Raw genomic sequence first — 21,121 nt, 5'->3', positions numbered from 1 at the left:
GCTCGCCATCGTGCCCCACCTCCAGGCCTGGCTCCAGAGTGGGGCCCCGGTGACAAGCGTCCGAGCGAGGGAACGCTAGATCCAAGGCTGTTGTGTATCATAAGGGGTCTTCGGGCTGCACTTTGTCTGGTTCCTCACCTAGGACCTGTCTGCCTTGGGTGACCCTACCARGGGCATAAAGCCCCAGACAGCATAGCTGCTAGGATCATTGGGACACTCAAACCCCTCCACCACGATAAGGTGGTAGCCCGAGGAGAGGACTGAATAGCTAGAAGGTCTGAAATTTATAATTTGCCTTCAGTCATACTGGTGAAAAGGGTTTTACAGTAATTTAGGCACAAGGATGATGCATGATTAAAAGACAAATTCAGCTGGATGCAATTCAAGTAGTGGTGGAAGGAAATTGCCAAATAAAAATTATCCACACAGTGTGCCAGCCAATGAAAAAAAAAAAAGTTAGACCTAGAAGTAAACCATAAACACATGTTAATGAGGCAGAGCCAGGCTAGAACTTGCCTGTCCAGATGAAGAATTTCCAGTCCAACAAACGGTGAAAAAACAAGTCTAAGCAACGCTATAAAAAAACAGCCTGTAAAATAACATTTGTGAGAATCAAATGACTCACTGAGATCAAGTGCACAGATAATCAATAAGATAAAACAAGGCTTCAACAACAACATAAATGTCCTGTACTTTAATACGTTTTTAAATAATGTCTGATCACTATTTTTTATAATGTTACAATTACAAAAACTGTGCATCTGCTCCCTTATTTATTTAGGATGTGTTAATGTGTGTGTCAATCTTCTTAAACTCTTTGATTAAAAACAGAAGATGTACTTTTGTCCTGCATTCAATTACTTTGCAGCCAAAACTGGGCGCTTTTAAATCTGGAAATATTATTGTCAGCGTTATATACACAGACAGACTTGGACTCATTTTGTTTCATCATCTTACTTGTAAAACAACTGACATCTGTCAATTTTTAATTACTACTTAATTTTTCACAAAACTGGTCCATTTTTCTCATCCTCTTTTCTTTGGTTCTTTTGATCCCAAAAGCTACAGTTAGCTCTGTCACATTGGTGTTGGTAATGTTATGGTTTCATTGTGTTCTTCGGCAATTCAAGCCTGTAAGAGAAGACAAAAGCAACCACAGTTATATGTTCCTTTATGTACAGTGAAAATTGTCATTTTTTAAAGATGTTTTCTTTCTAACCAACGTGGAGCTTAATCTTTTTTCTGATAGATAAAATCAAACGTCAACAGAATGCCTTGTCAACAGATATTTGATCAAATTCTTACCAGGCAAGACGTTTATTTTCAAAAGCAATGACTACCTTCAGCTACTTTTTACCACAAATATGTTCTACTACTTTCAGTTTCAAATTGGCTTAATCTGATTTGAAACTGCTCCTGTAGGAAAATGCAATTTAAAAGGTGGACCCATCTTATCATTTTGTTTGTCTCAGTTCTGGTATCCTATTCAGCATTTATAAAGAACTTAGTTAAACGAACAGGAAACTGTCTTAGTTTTTATGCTGGTTATAATCTACTGCTCTAAGCAGGTATAACTCAGCTGAAACTTGGATTACAGTTTTGTTTGTTTGTTTTTTTTACTTTAAATATCACTTCCTGTTGGTAACCATGTTATTCCAAAGGCTCATATACTGCCATACCAACCAGTTTCAACGGTATTACTGTTTTTTCTCTTTTCCAAAAGGATGTGCTGCCGAAGTTAAGCCGGTTGCTTACTTAAAGATTGCATATTTTGAAAGTATGAATAAGAGAAATGCACAAACTGTTATAGAACAGATAGCCCACTTACTTCCTCATTCTACTAAGAATAGTTACAATAAGCCACATTAAACCGAGCTCTGTCCTCATACGTTTTCGAGAAAGCTCCAATACCTACGCTTYACATCGCCAGATTGGTTATGTCTTATATTTTACCTAAAGACAAGGCAGGAAAACCAGACGCACGAGACGTGAACCGCAGGCGCAAACTAGCTTCGCCATAGCTCGAGCAGCAGCAGCAGCAGCAGCCTCGGTAGTTTGGTCTACACTTTCAAGATGGACGCTTTAAGCTCGATAGGTTTCTGTTTCTTTTTCGTCGCGTAGAATCCATATTTTGGCTGCCCACACCAGGAACCTCGTGGGGGACCTATGTAGTATCGTAGCTAAGCGACTGTATCATTTGGAAAGCGGAAGAAGTGACTTTAATGTGGATATTTCTAATGTGACCGAGGGGTATTTTGTAACTTCCTGGTTGTCGCATGAACATGTCAGTTGGAAGTGAGGCGACAGCGCAAGGGACTCTGAAAGCTTCGGATATTTCGGGATTAATGGGATTTTATCGGTCGTTTGTGATGTTCAGAAACGGGGACAACTGTTTAAAACGACAAGCAAAGGGAGAAGAACAGATTTCATAAGCAATGGAAAGTCGAAATGGAGGAGCCTCAAGTGAAGGTGACGAGCTTCAGTATTTTTAGGACTTGTCTATTAATGGGTATTAATTGGAAATATCAATTTGTAATATTTTAACCACTTTGAAGCTTATTAAGGGAAATAGACACCTAAATGCTAGGTGTTGGCTCTCAGGTCAGCCTGTCCCAGGATTGTGAAATACCTTCTTTTTTTTTTTTTTTTTCCTCCTGCTCACTGACTGCAGTTTTCTGTAATTTTCCAGCTCTTTGTATATGTTTGGCTCATGGTCATATTTTCTGTTTACACCAGGTTTTTTAATACCTGTGTCGGAATCTTCGGACGTCTTTCAGAGCAATATACTGGCTCCACTTCAAAGTGCTTACTTGTACGAAGAATCAAAGCAGTTTTTCAGATACAAGTCTGCTGTGTTAGTCAAGAATCCTGATATTGAGAACAAGGTCAGCTCAGTCTTTTCCTCCTCACCACACAGCCTCTGTTCAACACTAATCACACCTCAAAGAAGTTCATATTACACTGTATTAACTAATTTAAATAACTTTTCCACTATTTTTCTGAAAAATATAATTACTTAAAGTGTGACTTTAATATTGACTATCTCGAACTAGAACATTCCTTCGTCTGTATGAGCTTTCAAATTGATTTCTAAATGTCCTCTTCATATTAGTACAACGCATTTCGAGCAAGGAAAACAAACGCAGGGTACTCAGAAGATGATCTCAAAGAAACATATGGCTTTTTGTTGTTTGACGACGGCAGCAAGGTATATTTCACCGTGACCTACACAGCTCAGAGAATACATATTTAATCAAATGTTGCTGATAGTCATATTTTTATAAACTATTTTAATGTTTTTAAAGGCTAATGCACTTGGACAAACTGGTGTAATCTCTGGAAACAGCACATGTACAACTTTGGGAGATCCAGCAAAAGGTAAACCTCTTATTTCCTATGTACGACATGCACACACCCTGAAGTCTGATGCAACCAGGCRAATAAGACTAGAACTGCAGTACTTAAGTTATGTGTATAAATATTTMAGATGAACTTACCGTTAAAAATTATTTTTAAAAAGTAAAGTGTCTTTCCCAGTGGAAAGACACTATTGTTTGTCCCGCTGTAGTCCCAATGAAAGTGAAAGCAAGTTTCAGAGCTCTATCAATGTATATAACTGAAAGTGGAAAAAAAAACAATCCTAAGTTGAAAGTGAAACTGTAAATCACAGCATATGTACACTCTGAACTGTATTTACTTCAGAAGTAGAATCACTGCAGCAGTCTTGATTACTTTTCTTAGATTTTTCTGCATAAATATAAAGTTGAAGTGTTATCTGTTTTGATGTTTTGTTTCTTAGAAATCCTTTTTAGTGAACTGAGGAATAAAAGGCCAATGAAAGAGCACAAACAAATAAAAGCTTTATTGTTTCAGATGTAACTCTATATAGTTGTGCTGTAAGCTTCACTTCTTTGGTTGTTAAAATAATTTTTGATGCAGTTCTTGTGTGATACAGATTGTAAAGGTAGTTGCAGCAGATTGTCCATTTCTCTCTCATTCAGACCAGCTTTTATTTTCAGGACTCTGTTTCTCTAAACTGCTGACAAAACATAATGGAAAAAGAACCCACCTGACCGGTCTTTGCTGCTCATTTTTCCCACTAAAACCAGATTTGCGACTTGCTCTTTTTTGCAACCTACAAAACTTTCAGTGGCTTTAACCCTTTTTCTATTGATATTTTTCATATACCAAATAATATTTTTCAGTATACAGACAAATGGTCATTTTTATTACATTTGTTGTAGCAAAAAAACAAAAACAAATGATAGCTTTGTTGATTTGGGGCAAAGTTATGTCCGCTCTGWATTTCTATTGTTTTCTGCATGTTTTTGCAGCAGAGGTGCGAAGATAAATGTCGGGATTATGGCCACTTGTGAACTCAATGAGATCATTCACATTTTTTCTCCTGCATAAGGCGTGTCTCACACAATAATTGCACAGCCTTTCTGCAGGGTGTGGTTGTTCTGCTGAGGGTGTGTCAGGTTTCTGGGAACCTGTTTCACATTGAACATTAAAGCATTACTTTTGTGAGGTCCTGAAATAGTAAATGCCGCTGTTTTTACTTTGTTCTAAAAACATGTATTAAAGTGAAAGTTTGTTGGGKTTTTTTCTCTTAAAGGTGTTTACATCTCAATGTACTCTGATTGTTTGGATATAAACCGCTGGTATCATGGGAAATCTGGATACATTGCCATCATCAGGCTGACAAAGGTACTGAAAAACAAAACGGAGGAACATCCATTTGGAAGAATTACCGCTGATTATTAATTATTGTTTTGTTTTCTCGGTAAAGGGTAAAGTTAAAAAGGTCACAGAGAACTACACACAGCATTTCACAGAGCCCACTGTGGGCTGTGACTCTCATGTGTCGGACCAGTTGCCTTCTGTTTCTTCCAAAACCAGCTCCTTTCTTGCTTTTGAGAGAACTCAGGTAAAGATTTCAGTCTTTAAAGGCGCTTCTCTTGTCACAACCGTGTCACATACGCTGCTGTAGTTTGMTAYAAACACCAGGTACCCACAGTTTATTTTATCTCTTTCAGTTTTACATTTATGAGCTGCTACATGATGGAAGCAGTGAAACATCCCAGTCTCCCAGCGCTGCATGTCCGTTTGCTATTGTGTCATTTTCGTATATGGATACAAAAGCACCACCTGTTACACKAGAGAAAAGGTATTCTTGAATACAGCATGTTTGTTTCAGTTACACATATTTAATATGAGTTTTAAACTCATTTTAATTCTGTCCCAATTTCTCTTTTTAGTGAGGTGCACAAACATGGTGAGTACAATTTAAACAGTAGCAAAAGCTTTTCTTTAAACATACTAATTTCCTGTAATCGCCTTTAGTAGTTTGTGCACATTTGCAAGTACTTCTAACATTATAAAGGAAGAAATAATGTCTGTGAGGAACAAATTAATTTATTTATAAATACTATATCTCCTTTACACTCCCCAATTTCCTTTTATTTCTACATATATGTGGCTTCTGAATGTAGAATCAGTCAACAGAGTGCATTCAGTCCAGTCTCAAATCACAATACCAAAACACACAATTACTAAATGAAAATGCTTCCCTGGGTAGTGCAATGGTTGGCACACCTTATTTGCTTGTTTGCTGTATTTTTTTATATATTTTTTTCAGTTCATAACTACTTAYTATGGAGGGGTCAGCTTCAGATACAGAACCAGATTTACCATATTGACCTCAGATCCGCTGCTGTGGCCTTTATTCCTGTACAACTGTAAGTTAAAGCTGCATTTAAACGTCTCATCTGTAGTTTCTTCTTTAATTTTGTAAAATGTGTCCTAACATTTGTTTCGTCCATTCTATTAAAGACCATCAGTGATCAAGGTTGACCAAGCCATTCACATGTCAGTTCTGAGAAGCCTGTTGCCAAGAACTGTTTTTGAAACCAGCTACACAGAGGAAGGTGTGTTTTGATTGTGTTCGTAAAAGAAAGTTCAAGCATTTTTTATTTTATTTTTTTTTACACATTCAATTCAGGACTTTTGGATGAGTTAATGCAGCCAYACATTTCAGTATTTTTGTTTTCTGGTCTTTCAGTCTTTTTGGATGGCTTTTACTGCAACTTGTGTGAGTTTGTATCCTCTGAAGCAAACGAAGCCAGCTCATTTGGTCTGCTGCTCTCAGAGATCAAGGAGAAAGAATTTGTGAGTCTGCAGAGCCGAGTTACTGTTTTGTATAAAATGACTAACAAAATATGTTATTMATTTAAAGTGATGTAGATCAAATCCAAATCGCAGCACAAACTTTATGCACCAAAGTTGTAAAATAATTATTGGATTGTTGATTTACTTTTTAATATCTGTCTAAAGAATCGTCATAACATGCAATGGGAATTCCTACAATTTTCCATTTTGCATGAGGCACTAGATTGTTTTTGATTTTGTGGTTAAGTTTATTTTTATATCTATACGGTAAAAAAAAAACATTGCTTGCATTTGCACAGGCTCTCATCATTCCTCTGATTGATAGAGGATTTCTTATCTTAATGCACTCATCGCACTTCCTCAGATATGATGGTAAGCTATGAAAATGAGATTGTGTACAGCTTGTCATTTGCACCTCTAATTCTATCTATGAGACAGACGGATCACTACACATTTTTGCTCTTCTAGATGCGGAGTCTGCTTCGGCAGGGGTCATGCAAGGCCTCTTTGTGTTTCCTGACTCCCGGTTTGTAAGGAGAGGTGATTAATGCATTTTTTTTACATTTTGACATTTATGGGTTACCTGTTGCTTGTGTGACTTAATATGCAATTCTAGTTTTACCTGGATTTCCATTGCAAATGCAAATTAGATTGAACCACCTAAGGTTTTCAAACTTTTTGTCTTACAAATAAAAAAAATCTAAAATGCCTGGCATGCATTATTCAGTTCATTATCCTACGCCGATTCCTACGCTAAATTAAATCCAGTGCAACCAATTTCCCCAATAAATTGGTGAATAGTCAACATGTGAGTTATTTAAACTCAGGCCAGGAATGAAGTTGTGGAGAGGTTCAAATCAAAGTTTTGTTACTTTGGTTTGAAGAAACAAACTTTGATTTGTTGCTTCAACAAAGCATTGAAATGTTAAAACATCTGAATGCTTTAACATCTCAATGAGCACTGTTGAATCCTTCATCTGAAAATGAAGTGTGTGGCAATGCGTTCTGCAAACCGACCAAGAAATTAWTATCACCCTATAGTTACCGGACTCATAATGCAAGAAAATCGTGAGTTAGAAAGCTGCTAAGAGGCTCATGGTTACTCTATAGAAGCTGTATGAATATTCAGGTGGGAGGTGAAACTATTGTCAGGACCATTTAACAAAACTGGCCTCTATGGTAGATTGACAAAAAGAAACTTGATGTTCCAGAAAAGCCATAACAATTCAAATCTACAGTTTGCCGCAAGCTATTGCAGACATGAAGAACAACCCGCTCATCCAGTGAGCCAAAAGTAGACAATTTTAACATAATGTGAAGTGCTGTGTAGCTGGACACTAATACTCCATATTATCTTCTACACACTATCCTCACCATGGAGCGTTGTGGTGCCAGCTGTGGGTACCATGCTTTTCCTTAGCAGGGAAACCTAGAGATAAATACAGGGGTATCCAATAAAGGAGGATGCAGAAAATTTTAGGCAAGACTGCAGGTTCAGAATCTTTTAGTCATTGTATGGCCTAGCTTGAACATTTCAGTAAAGAGAAATAGGCAAAGACTTTTGTCTCAGGCTCTGCAAACTACTCGACTAATTACAATTGTTTTTCTGTCATAAAAAGTTTACAAAGCTAAACACAAATCTGTGTTGTTGGGTTTTTTTTTCACAGACACAAAATTTCGAGAGAAAAACTGTGCCCTGTCATCTGAAATTCTGCGTATTCTACCAGTGCTAAGTTACGCCGAGGGCGAAGCTGAGAAAACGTCCATGGATCCAAAGAATGAACTTTGTGAAGTCTTGACCGAACACATGCAAAGCTATGCCACTTTAATAAATCCAGGATTTTCTTCTAGTCCTTCAAGACCTCCAAGGGAGCTAGGGATGTTTCCAGATCATTATGACGTGGCTGAAGCGCACAGACATCTCTATTCGTCTCCTGAGTGGAATAACAGAACATGGGAAACCTTTAAGTCGTACCTGAGTAAACCAAACTCCTTCGAACTTCCAGTCGCTAAGGTTTCAGAGATTTTGGCATCAGGACAGGAGGAGCGAAGAGAAGAGCTTGATGATGATGTCTACATCTGTCTGTCATCGCCTGAGGAGGCGCCAAGTAGCCCAGTTTGCATGGAAGCAGAAGACCAGTCATTGTCGGACAAGCAGCCGCTTGGTAATACTGAGGCATCTATGGATATTGGTTTTCCAAGTCCTGAATTTCAAATTGCTGCAATACCCATGTCTCAGAATGTTGTGCCAGACAATTTGCTGAGTGAAATTGTTACCAAAGGCGATCCAATATGCGCTCACCTCACTGAACAACCTAACAAAGCTGATGATCCAGGAGCTCAAGACCCACTAATTCCTCCAACTTCAGAGGATCTTTCTGCAGAGCTCATTGTCAGCATAACCTCAGCAGAGCGAAAAATCCCAGATGAAGTATCAACATCCAAGCACACCGACTTTCATTTTTCTGGTCTTTCAACCATGGCTAAGTTACAAACAGCAGACTTAAATTCTGCCATTGATGAGTCTGACAAAGCAAAAAAGTGTTTGGATTTCCCTAAGGTCGCCAAACACCAAAAGAGTACAAAGAGAAAGAAACGACGAAGAATATATTCTGTGGTGAAAAAGAAGGTTTCTAGAACTTCTGTCAAGACTCATAGTTCAACTGCAGTTAAGGTTGAACATTTAAACCGTGAGACACAGGAGCACAGTGAGGAATTTAATCTTCCTCAGTTGAGAAGTTCTTTAAAACCAAAGTGGAAAAAACTTCACAGACGGAAGTGCAGATTTGATAAACTACCATCAAAAAATAACAAACTTAGATCTGCTGTTGATTCAGCCAAAACTGAAGAGACAAAACCAGATGTTGGACTGGCAAGTTTCCATGGGGATAGTTTCTTAGAGATTTTACCTCTAAGAAAGAAAATGGAGCGCTGGGACCTGAAGCCCGTCGTGAGTGAATGTGGGAGGATATTGCTTCCTTTTGGCTCTGTAGACTTTGCTGATCAGGTTAAGTCTATGCAGTGTACAAAAAAAGATGAGTGCCCTGAAAAGGTCTTGCACAATGTTCCTGTGACACTTCCTGACAAAGTCACAATGGATAAGCAACTTTGTTCAGCTTCAGAGACAGCGGTTGCTGAAGCCACATCCACAAGCACTGTTGATGATAAAAACCATCAGCTTGATCATGAAGACATTTTAACACCGCCAGTTGATGATAGTGGCCGAGTACCATTGACTCCTAACTTTTGCTCTGTTTCTCCAAGAAATGATGACACAAATAGTTTATCAAAAACTATTGAAACCAAACAGCTTGAGATCTTTTCTCCAGTCAAACTTTCACCAAAAGGGGAACTCCTGCTTAACAAACTAAAGTCAGTTCTTTCGAGAMGAAAAAGAACATTAGATCTCCCGACAAAACCACAAAAAAGGGAACATGTTGACCAGGAAAGTGACTTTTGTTTTAAGAAACACAAAGTGAACTCTGACACTGAGACGGCCATGGGTAATAATGCAACTCCTCCAAGTGTCAATGTTTCAAAAATGGTATCGGTTGACCCTCTTTTCGCATATTGCTTAGGCTTGACTCCTAAAGAGAATCTAGAAAATTTTCAAAAAGCGAAAAAGGTGGACACTCTTCCGAGGAAAGACTCAACAGAGAAAGAGAAACATACCCCCTTAGACAAACAGCCACAAATAATTCAAAGGCCTCTGTCAATTTTCCCAAGGAGGAGTAGAATTAAGACTCTGAAAAGGCATCAGGGCATCTCTGCTGAAAACGTTAAAAAGAAATGTAAGTCATGTCTTTCAATTATTTAGAATCTAGATACTCTTGGGCTGTGATGCAAATGTCTGACATTGATACTAGCTTGCCCTTTCATTGGCTCTGTCAACTCTAACTATCCTGAGCATGCTGTTGCTACGCTTTGCTGTCTTTATGCACTTTAAAATGTCGTTTTTCTTTGCTAATGCAGCATTTTTTGCTTGTTATGTCAAAGCATGCCGTGATTGACTAAATAAACCTTACACCTCCCTTGTGAAGCAATGACAATATCTGTTGGTGACAAATTTCTTATTATAAAACAAAGGTGTATTTCATGTGCTTTCAATGTGCTACTTTTTATCTTCATGCATTTTCTCTTTTTCTCTTCTGTTTTGTCTTCACAGGGTGGTTGCATTTTCAAACTCCAGCTTGTTTTACAACTGAAAAAAAATACAATGACTGTACTAGTGATAAAACTGTCAGGAAGACTGTTAAGGAAAAAATGAAAAGTACTTGCACATCTACAGATGCTTTGAACTTACTTGCTGACTTGGCACTCAGTAATGACAAAGTCCCTCCGCAACCAAGTCAGGCACTTGAAAGAGCGCCTAAAGACAATGCAAAGAAATGTGACCTTTCAAAAAGTCTTTCCAGTGCTGATCAAGAGTCAGTTCTCCACGCTCTGCTTAGAAATCCTGCTGCTAGAGCCCTTCAGTCTCTCGAGTCCCCTTCAAAATGCTCCCCTGTGGCAGAAAATAATTTGGTTTCTTTGATATCTGAAGATCATGCTTACTCACTGCCCCCATCTTCTCTACTGTTGGATTTGTCAGGTACAACTTTCCAGGTACCACCTTTAAGTGGTTCAACAAGACTGCTGAACCATCACCAGTCAATGTATGGCGATGGAGCTAAATCTCTACACCCTTCTGTCAGTGCGGGAGTCATAAGTGAACACAGCAGGACTCCAGAAAACCTGCAGAAGCATAGGCGAAAGTTAAAACACTCTCGCACCTTTGTAATGAAGGAGAAATCCATTCAAGTCACAAGAAAATGGGAAGAAAACTACAACTTCAATCTAGACAGCAGGTTTACTAGTGATGCAAAGGACAAAGTCATCATCCGAGCTTTGCACGGGTATGTTTAGTTTCATACTTGGGTAATTAACGAATGATAATTTCGCGTTTTGCTAAAYGTTTTCTGGTGATGTATAATATTTGTTACATTTTCAATAGGCCTTGGAATTTCTCCATGCAAGACACTGCTGAAGAAGTGCGACTCATCTTCCACATGTGGATAGGTTTGTTTTACAGCCGGTCAACATCCAGGTTCTTTCAAGTGGATCCAACTCTGATGCAGCAATGTTCAGAGGAGAGTGGATCTGTGGATACGGCTAGTGGAACGTTATCAGGTCGAACTAGGCGTGAGCCTGAGATCTGTTCAGCTGTGGATCTTTCAAGTCTAACAGAGAATCCAGACCTAGAGGCTTCAAAACTATTGGACCTCAGCAAAAAAGACAATGYTGTCTCAGAACCAGAATCTGGAATTTTGGATTTGTCAGTGAAAAACTTTGATGTTAAACAGGTTTCAGTGGAACAACAGCCCAACAAAGAAGTGACTCTTGTATCAAACAAGCCCTTAAAAGCATTGAGTGCTGTAAAGCCAGCACCAGGCCTACAGGAGAAAGAAACATTTCAGGTTTGGCTCTCATTATTATTATTATTATTATTATTATTATTATTTTAAAAATGTATTGAGTTTACCTTTTTGATGTAGACCTAGATGGTCAACTCTTGAGTCTGTTTGCCTGGGGTTGCAAACAATTACACAGTCTCCTAAGGAAAAAAATACTTATTGCTGTCGTTAAAGATGACTATCTTTGGTTTACATAMATTTGAAAACATTCTTATTATTCTGCTTATAAAAATAACATTATTTTAACTGTATTAAGTAGATTATATTTGCTGTTGAATTGAGCAATACAATTTTAAAATAAACTTTATAAACATCACAGGACATCCTAGGTTTAGGGATCTACAACCTGTCATASAGAGCAGCAAACCTGGGTCTGAATAGTCCAACACACACATCAAGCCGGTAAAGAACCACATTTAGAAGACCACACTAATTATTTACTGACTTGCACAAAACCTTTACTTGAATCCCATTGAAACTTGAGCTAAAGATGAAAGTCCGTGCCAAAAGGCCATCGAATCTGAACGAGCTCAAAGACCTGCCTAAAGAGAATGTGAGGGGGTGTAAGGCCTCAGGAGATGTCAGAGAGTCGTTGAACTAGAACGGGCAACTGCAAGTTGTTCAGAAATRCAAACAAATTATTAAAAGCATCTGGGGACTACTTAACAAAAATATACATTCTCAATCATTGGGTAGTTTGCATTCAGATGTTAGGCTGGCGTTTGGTGACATACAAGTAAAAATGAAATAAATGGCCAATATAGCCATTTGTGAAGGTGCAACCTTCAAATCTTGCCTAAGAGACTGTCCGTTTTGGGGTGACCCAATCAGTAAGACAGGATTGATGTTGATTGACCAATGTCATTTCTCTGAACAGTCATTCAGAGAAGCCAGGAGAGGTAACAACAGACATGAGTTAGCAAGAAAGTGTTAAGGATGTGAATTATTGTTAGCTTCAGTGACTATTTTATTACCATCAATCAGAATGACAGCCATTTTAAGTGATGACCTTTTTATTTGATCCACTTAAATAAATGTTCCCATTGTTGCTAATGGGGAACAACAGACTCCTTGACTCCTATGATTGTGATTCTGTCTTGTTAAAACAATAATGTTTCAACCACTTATGAGAGACTCATGTTAGTCCTAAGATTATTTAACAGGACATTTTCACATTAACTCATACATTTTCTTTAATAATGAACTGTACAATACACAGTACAGTAATTATCTAAAATAATTTCTGCGTTTCAACACACAAATTATACCCAGTTGTAATTGTGTTTTTATGAACTGTGTTKGTAATCTGTTGAACATATTATATTGTAAAACATTGGCATTTTTAAATGGTGACTTTTAAAATCAGAGAGGCACTACTAATTTTTAAATGTAATATTTTCTTTCTTTCCCACATTCTTTTACAGTTCAACAAAGAGATGGTGCATTTCAGAGATAGTTCCAATGAGGTCAAAGATGATACAAACATTGAGAGTAAAACAGCTGAAACTGAAAACAAACTATTACATTTTGGTCACAATGAAGCTCCTTCTTCTAAGAGTGACAGGATATTTTGTCAATCAGAGGTGACGAGGAATTTACCCGCTGAGCCTCAATCTGATGGAGCTACACTTGGAACTGAACCTGTGCTTCATGAATGCAGTAAAGACATCAGCTTCAAGAAAGTTGGCATTGAAAATGAAGAGGCTACAGTAAAGAACTTGCCACAGCAAGACGCATTGTGCTCACCCACAATTGTTGTGGAYAAGGAGGTAAACAGTGGAGAAGAATGCAATGTGACTCAAACAGGCGTGGGACTACAGGAGAAGGAAATCTGCCAGGGTGGCAGTAGAGGTCCTTCGGATATGACAAACAGAAATGATGAATCTGTGAACAAAGAATCTGATATTGTTTGTAATGGAAATTATGTACATGAGAAGCTGCCAGGTGAGGAAAGTCTTGCCTCACCAGACAAGACTGACAATCAAGAAGGAAATATGGACTGTTGCACAACAGCTACAGTGAAAGATTTTAAAAATGAGGATGTTTGTGTGAAAAAAGAAGGTGATAAAAACAAAAGCTGGACTTCTACTGCTGACATAGATAGAGATTTGAGAAATGAGTCGTTACCCAAACTGTGTGGAGGTCTTGCACAGCAAGGTTACWTTTCAGAGAACAGTCAAGTAGATGAACCGCTGCCATTGTCTGCCAGCATGGAAGATTCTTCGCTGTGTGTAAATCCCGATGTGTCTGAACATGAAAGTCCCTCCTTTGAAACTGTTAGCACTCCATCAGAAATTGCACTTGAACTTACAGACACTGCATCACAGGAAAATTTGGATATAAACAGTACAGWCCGTCAGGAGCTAGTGTTGCCCATCTCGTGTGAGGATAGCCATGACTCTCCCAYAGCTCCATGTTTACTTCAGGAAAAGGACAGTGTTGAATCCCCAAACAAAATGGAAACATCAGACCAAAGTTTGGAATCCAATTCTGAATGTGAAGAGGAAAATCTTSAGCAAACTCTACTAGAAGTACAGGAGTTCCCGTCCAAATGTGAAGCCAATAATGTGTGTGAGGTGGATGAACAGCTTACTGAAAAGACTGATTCAAAAACTGATGAAGCAAGTAGCAAGTTGAGCAAAAGTTTGAATTTGGTTCTAAGTCCAACTCACCCACCCAAAGATGTGGGTGAGGTATATGTTGTACCYCCTGAAGACAGGGTAGAAAATGTTGTTCGAGATCAGAAACCAATACCCTTTATTAGTGACACTACTAACCCTGTAGCTGCACTACCTGACCAAATATCTGTCGCATCAAATATTRGCACTGAGGCTGAACTATCCCCTTGCAAATCATCACTTCTTAATGAAACCTATACACCAGAAAGGTTTAGGGAAGAATTTGATAGCAGGTCCCCAACTCCTACTATAGACGAAAAGCCTCATGATTTAAACTTATGTCCAAGTCCCAGCAGAAGCACTGGAGATCTCACTGATTTTGAAGACGACCAAAATGTGACCGAAAAGTCAACACCTACAGATGATCTGCCTTTTAATAAAAAACTCCAAACTTCTACAGCTAACACTAATCCAAATCCCCCTGGTGGCCTTTGTCCTGATATCAAAATAAGAACGCTACGGGTTTTGCAAAGTTTAAACGAATTCATTGAGAATCCTAACCACCAGGAGACACTAGCAGACCCAGATTTTCCTCCCCACAAATCTTTTGTCTCAGAGGAAGTTTTGCAAAAGGAGGAAAAAACTAATTTAAGTAATGAGTGCTGTCCATATCCTCAGCGTCCAGTCATGGCAGTAAAACCATCTAAAAGCGAGGAAARTCAGCCACATTGGCAGTCAAAAGACATAGACCCTAAAACTACCTCCCAGTGTAAAGAAGCTAGTGGCAGATACTTATCACAAAACTCCATGCTTTTGAAGGAGACAATGCAGTTTTTTAAAGAAAATTCTGATGGATTTGATAGTAATCACAGTGTCTATGAGCCTTCTTCCAACACCCTTTGGATGGCAAACATCTCCAGTGAATCTGACACAGAGGAGGACACAGATTCCCTATCATGTTCTCCTCCTCAGAACTACAGAAGAACCATGTCAAAGCTCAACCAAATTTCATCATCGCCTTCATCTTCTGTGCAGTGCCTTAAATCCGAAGAAAGTTTCCCTGAATTGGAGGATCAAGACCCCARGTTTATGGAATATACTGTAAATGGGACGGCTGAGGATATAATCATACATGTTACTCAGAGAGACCGCTCAGACAAGTTACTAACTTGTCACAAATATGATACTGTAAGTGACGATGATTGCATTGCAGGTCATCAAAGTTCACTCAAGTGCACAGTCTTTAATTCTGGTCAGAAGAGGCCCTACTCTTTTCTGGAGCAGCTCTCTCAAAGGTGCCTTCAGAATGACCTCACCAGGGCATCAATGGAGCAGGAGTGCCTCATCTTTTCAGAACAGATGAAAAATCTTTTGAAAAAGGTTAAAAGGGAACCCCTCTCTCAACCGGATACTCATGACAGCTCAGCATCTTGTCCTCTGACTATCAGCTTTTCCAAACTTGAGGAGCAAGAGGATTCAATGGAGTTTTTGGACACCCCTCTTATTAGACAAAAAATACAGGTGGATATGTCTAACAGGAAGGACCAGACGGCTCTCACAGAGGAACGAAAGGTGATCCGTGCTCTGTCTCAGGAAAACGGCAAACCAATGGAGCATCCTGGGATTTCTGCAATGACTGCAGAATGTGCTAGACTTTACAATGCAAGGATGCATGATGTTTGCTCTGCCAAGAAGGTCCCACCCAGATCTAAAAGCAGAAAAGGTCATCAGAGCGACCCGAGAACTGACAAAAGTAACCATTTTGACTTCTGCGACCAGATGAAGAAAGAGCTAGATGAGACCTTCCGGAGTAACCTGAATGCAGTTGTGAAGAAATCCTGCAAAACAAAGTACAGATTCTTCATAATGGTGACATCTAATGACATCTTCTTCAAAGAAACGAAGGTAAAATGAATTTCAAAAAGCTTGGTTTTAATAATTTGTGTCGTGGCAATGTCTTGGAAAAAAGGTGTTACATTGTACAGATGGTGTATATTCTCAATCAGATAGCCGCCAAGTATCTTCCTGAGACTTAACAGGCTGAGTGGTGGTCCCTCTTTTGATAGGGGGTAACCAGAGCGTGTTTTCTATTCATAGGAGAATAACGTGTCTCTGTTTCACTGGTTAAGTAATCACTATGGCTCTGGAGACAACACTCCAGGTGACAGTCAAGCCTCATATTGAAGAGCAGTGATTTGGCTTTCTATCGGATCAAGGAACCATTGGACCAGCTCTTTCCTCGTACACGGATATATGAGAGTGCAGGATGTTTATCTAATCAATAATAAAGTTGTTGATTTGAAGAATTCTTTCTACATGCGAATAGTAGTAACAGAAGTAATCCTGTTTACTCAGTGACTGAATTATCTTCCACCAAATGAATAATAATGAGGAGTTTATTTATTTTTTCATTTATGTTTTTTGAAACCAAATTAGAAAAAAGACAAAATAAAATAAGACCCCTTTTTTTTTTTTTTTYTTTTTTTTTTTTAGCAAAGCCACATTTTGTTGGTGTACAATTTCTGGCAGAACCTCAGAAATTATGGCCTGAACTTCTGGCACGCTTTGTTTTCACTCCGCATTATAGAAACTACCGAAGTCTGACCATCAACATCTGYAGATTCATTTTTGATATGAGATAGCCATGGAGCTGTTTGGTCACCTTGTATATTAGGCATGCATGCTCAGTTTTGCCGTATAGCAACGTTGGTGCGTAATTTTAGTCACATCATCAACTAACGGTCTTTCTTTTGAAAATGGAAATKATTTATGCAGTGAACTGTAGCACTCATGAGTAGGCTATGAAGGTGCTTTATTTCCACCAAGATGAGTAGATGGTATTTCTGTGTTTATCAGCCGAAAAGTGTATTATTAGAGAAATAAAAACCTTCTCTGTCTGTTCACTTGTCCCTGTCGCATCAGCTACTTTCCTATCTTAATTTCATACCAAGGTGAAGCAAAACCTGGGAGATTTAACACTACAACGGCCACATGGTGTCAATTTGACCGCCACATTTAAACCTTAATCCATTCATCTTATACATGTGCAAAGGGTGGGAAAATATATTTTATATATACAATATTGGGAGATCTTGGTTATCGGATATAGATCTGCCCAAATTTTCAAGTCTGTTCAGGCCTAAAGATGCACACATATCCTTTTAATGTTTATGCCAAACCAGTATAAGATTCACTTATGGCGACAGTTTATTTATAACTTGTCTTTTTTCATTTGTTTCTTACCTTTTTACAGGCTCAKCTGGAAACAGAGGGCCACACTGCTGTGCAGCCTTCTGAATTCTTCCTCGGCGAGGACGGTTCTTCATCGCTACTCATTATCCTCARAAACGAAGATATTGCCGAGCACATTTGTAAGGTAAAGGAATCGGCGGGTTGAAACAAATCCTACATCTGATAGGAAGAAGTAGGGTCAGGGGTTAATGACAGCTCTCAACTTTTCAGATTCCACATTTGCTCAAGCTCAAGATGAGTCCAGGTGTGCTGTTTGCTGGAGTCGATGAACCAGATGATGTCATCAATCTCACCCACCAAGAGCTCTTCATCCGGGCTGGCTTTGTAATGTTTGACAGAGCAGTGCTGGAGCCCCTCAGCGTTGGTATGTTTACCTAACTGAATCCTTTTCAGTGCTTCTTAAACAACCTCCTTGTCCTGGTTTGACTCACTGTATCAACTTTGTGTGAATTTGCAGCCAACATGAAAAAAATCTCCAAAATCTTGCAAGAGCTCAACGGGATGGGGAAGTGGAAATGGATGCTGCACTACAGAGACAGCCGTCGCCTGAAAGAAAACGCAAGGTTGGTTTCATTTCTTTAAAAAAAAAAAGATCACTTTTGTTTCTCTTGGCACGTCACACTTGTTATACAAGCATTGATTTTTGCTTATTTTATTTAATTATTTTGACAGAAAAGTTTTCGTCAAGTGCAGAAACGTATCAGAAAAATGTAATATCTTGAAAAAGTTCAGTGTTTTTTCATAAAGTGAAAACTGTATGTCATTTAGATTCATTACAGATAGTGAAATATTTAATCTATTATATCTTGTAATTTGATGACTACGGTTTACAGATCATCTGTCTCCATAATTTTGGAGTATTGTGAAAAAAGTTACATTTTGAAAACTCATGGTGTCACACCACGAACACCTGCTAAGGATCCCTGAGCCTTTAAATGGTTTCTCAATCCGGGTCAAYGGGACGCACTGTCCTGGGGCGACTGCTGACCTGACAAATGTTCAGCAGTCATTGACATTCTCCAAAAGTAGGGCAAACCACCAAAGGTCAGTGCTAAAGAAGCTGATTGTTCACCAAGCGCTACATCCAAGCATAATTAGAGAGTTGAGTGGAAGGAAAAAGTGTGAAAAGTTGTATCAGTTACAGCGATAACTTGAGGCTTGAGACAAACAAGAAGCCAAATTCATTCAAGAATTTTGGGGAGCATCTCAAGGAGCAGACTGAGAGTGGAGTCACCTATCGATCCCTATTACCCTATTTGGGTAATCGGTGATAACATGTTAAACCGATCTTGCCAGCTGATAGTTTTTACACTTAATTATCCACGAAGCTGCTGCATTTTTGCACCATTTTCCTTTTGCACCACAAGGAAACTTGAAACTCAGGACACCTTTTTGGTTTTTTACATGTTTTGTCAGTTTGTCCTCATTTGACCTCAAACCTTGTGATTTTGTAAAGGCAAAATACTGTTGAGCACGTTATTTTGGCAAGAGGCTCACAACAGCTTTGCTGCCTAACCTGTTGTGCAAGTTTTGTTTGTTTTTTAAAATGTGAATAGTGAAAGGATAAAGAAACAGGTTTTTTTTTTTAGTTCTTTTAGTAGCTTTGGACAATTCTCTAAATATTTCATTTATATTTCAGAGCACTGCCGCATGAGGAGTTTAAACATGATTGCTCTGTTTCATGGGTAGTGCTCAATGTTTTTCAGTAAAATAAGATTCCTCGTGTTGAGCTAGTCCTGAACCAGAGACAGTTTGGGCTAAAGAGAAAAACAGCTTAATCTTTTCCATCTTTTCACATGAAAGTATGGTTTACTTTTAATTGGGAATTTAAGGTCCCAGAGTCTGAAGGAAGAGTGGAGAGAATCCATGTTGCTTCAGGTCCAGTCTGAAGTTTCCACAGTCAGTGATGGTTTGAGGTGCCTTGTCATCTGCTGGTGCTGGTTCACTGGGTTTTCTGAGGTCTGCAGTCAATGCAGCCGCCCACCAGGAAATTTTGGAGCACTTCGCTTTGCTAAAAGCTAAGTTTATTCGTGTAGGACATTTCAGCAACAAGGCAGTTCAAAGTGCTTCATATGATAAAAAACATTACATTTTGTCAAATGCCGTAATTAAAATGATCAAGAATAAAAATCATCAAATATATAAAGACAACAGGTGGGTTTTTACCCTTGACTTAAAGGAAGTCAGTGTTTCAGCGGCTTTTAAGTTTTCTGGAAGTTATCTTTTTCCAGAATTGTGGCGCAAATAAAGGCTTGAAGTAGATGCTGATTTCATTTTCCAGCAGGACTTGGCACCTGCCCAAACTGCTTAAAAACTGAGCCAAAAACTGGTGCAATGGCCAGGGTGTTCCTGTGCTTAATTGGCCAGCAAACTAAACTGGCCTCCACCTCCCAGAGAATCTAAGGTGTATTGTCAAGAGAAACTTTAAAATGACACAATTCAACTTTGTTTTTCTTTATGTTATGCAACGGTTATCTTTTTAAATGCTGTACAGAATGTCTTACCGATAGTCTTAAAGTTTCACCTTTCTGCACATTTAATCCAGGTTGAGCGAAGAAGCAAACGAGAAGAAGCTGTTGATGTACTGGTGCCAAGACGCCGGTATACTGGATGTCTTGCCTTACCACGAGTGTGACCAGATGACTAGAGAGCAACCAGATTATTTGGCATGTCTGCTCCGACTGCAAGTCCAACATGTATCGTCTCGTTTTCTTGTTTTTATAACTGGTGAGACACTGTGTTTGGACACTTTTTGTTGGTTTTAGATGTCTTGTAATTTAAACGAAGCCTGGGTTTGGCATCAACCCAAGCTAAGCTTTCCCTGTTTTAGGTTAGGTTGGATTGCCAAAGTTATGAGACCCGCACATCTTTTCAGTTTATTTTTATTTTCAATCATACTGAGATTGTAAGAGATGTTAGCTCAAAAATCTTGACTTTGTTGTCCTTAAGACACTTTGAAACCAGTTTTGCAGAATGCTTTGTCATAGTTAATTTGGAAAATCCATTTTTGCCGGAGTCGTAACTCCCATCACATGATGTCGACACTCCTCCACGTCATAGTCTGGAAGGTGTTTGCAGACTTCCAAGCTTTCCTCCAAGTATAAAGATGATTGTTAAAATCAACTCGACGATTTTAGTTTCGCCAGACGACGGGACCTGTCTCCAAAAATTAAACCTCTGGATTAAAATAAATAATTTTGGTCTTGCAAACTGACCTAAAATGATTTAAGGTCTTGAACTTGTTATTGAACCAGGCACTTTAGTGTATCCAGAAAGCAAGAAGCATTGAGAAAGGTTGCGTTAAAAATGGCATACTAAAGCATTTAGGATGCCACAGTCAATTTTACTTAAAACCCAGTAAATTATTAATTTTTTTCTTGAGGCCATGTTCTCTTACTACTCTCTGCAAAAGCTCTAATATGGTTTCCTTCTTTTTCCAGATGCAACAACAGACTGTGCCTTTGAGAAGAACGGGATTTTGACAATGACTCTGAACACTTTTCTGACAAAGTCTTCATCAGAAATATTCAGAATTTGACCGAAGAAGGTTGAACCGGTGATCAGGTTCACTCCCTGAAACATTAAAACAATCAAATGCTCTTTGTATGCGTGAATTAAAAAGCCACC

General features: G+C 38.7%; 1 protein-coding gene and 1 long non-coding RNA gene across 3 annotated transcripts; one reads left to right on the top strand and one right to left on the bottom strand.

Moving 5' to 3' along the window:
- Positions 1 to 679: 679 nt before the first annotated feature.
- On the bottom strand, positions 680 to 2,042 carry LOC103465798 (uncharacterized). The gene is made up of 2 exons (XR_533849.1): positions 1,954 to 2,042; positions 680 to 1,131 (listed from the first exon to the last, which is right to left on the bottom strand). It is a non-coding gene; the product is annotated as an uncharacterized LOC103465798 (long non-coding RNA).
- Positions 2,043 to 2,060: 18 nt separating this feature from the next.
- Positions 2,061 to 21,098, top strand: tasor2 (transcription activation suppressor family member 2). 2 transcript variants are annotated; one of them, XM_008410970.2, is made up of 22 exons: positions 2,061 to 2,469; positions 2,737 to 2,885; positions 3,113 to 3,208; positions 3,306 to 3,378; positions 4,619 to 4,710; positions 4,793 to 4,930; positions 5,040 to 5,170; positions 5,262 to 5,278; positions 5,642 to 5,741; positions 5,836 to 5,930; positions 6,065 to 6,171; positions 6,471 to 6,543; positions 6,640 to 6,711; positions 7,839 to 9,962; positions 10,763 to 11,066; positions 11,165 to 11,627; positions 13,049 to 16,147; positions 17,496 to 17,618; positions 17,705 to 17,858; positions 17,952 to 18,057; positions 20,040 to 20,221; positions 20,935 to 21,098. In XM_008410970.2, exons 1-22 carry the CDS (start codon positions 2,436 to 2,438, stop codon positions 21,030 to 21,032), a joined length of 7,830 nt encoding a protein of 2,609 aa, XP_008409192.2. In that variant the 5' UTR covers positions 2,061 to 2,435; the 3' UTR covers positions 21,033 to 21,098. The 2 variants fall into 2 exon arrangements, with proteins under 2 accessions (XP_008409192.2, XP_008409191.2); XM_008410969.2 differs by having other exon boundaries at positions 10,337 to 11,066.
- Positions 21,099 to 21,121: the final 23 nt, after the last annotated feature.

The sequence above is a fragment of the Poecilia reticulata genome, linkage group LG6 (genome assembly GCF_000633615.1).
Source record: "Poecilia reticulata strain Guanapo linkage group LG6, Guppy_female_1.0+MT, whole genome shotgun sequence".
Classification (NCBI taxonomy): Eukaryota; Metazoa; Chordata; class Actinopteri; order Cyprinodontiformes; family Poeciliidae; genus Poecilia; species Poecilia reticulata.
This window is presented reverse-complemented; position numbering and strand designations above follow the sequence as displayed.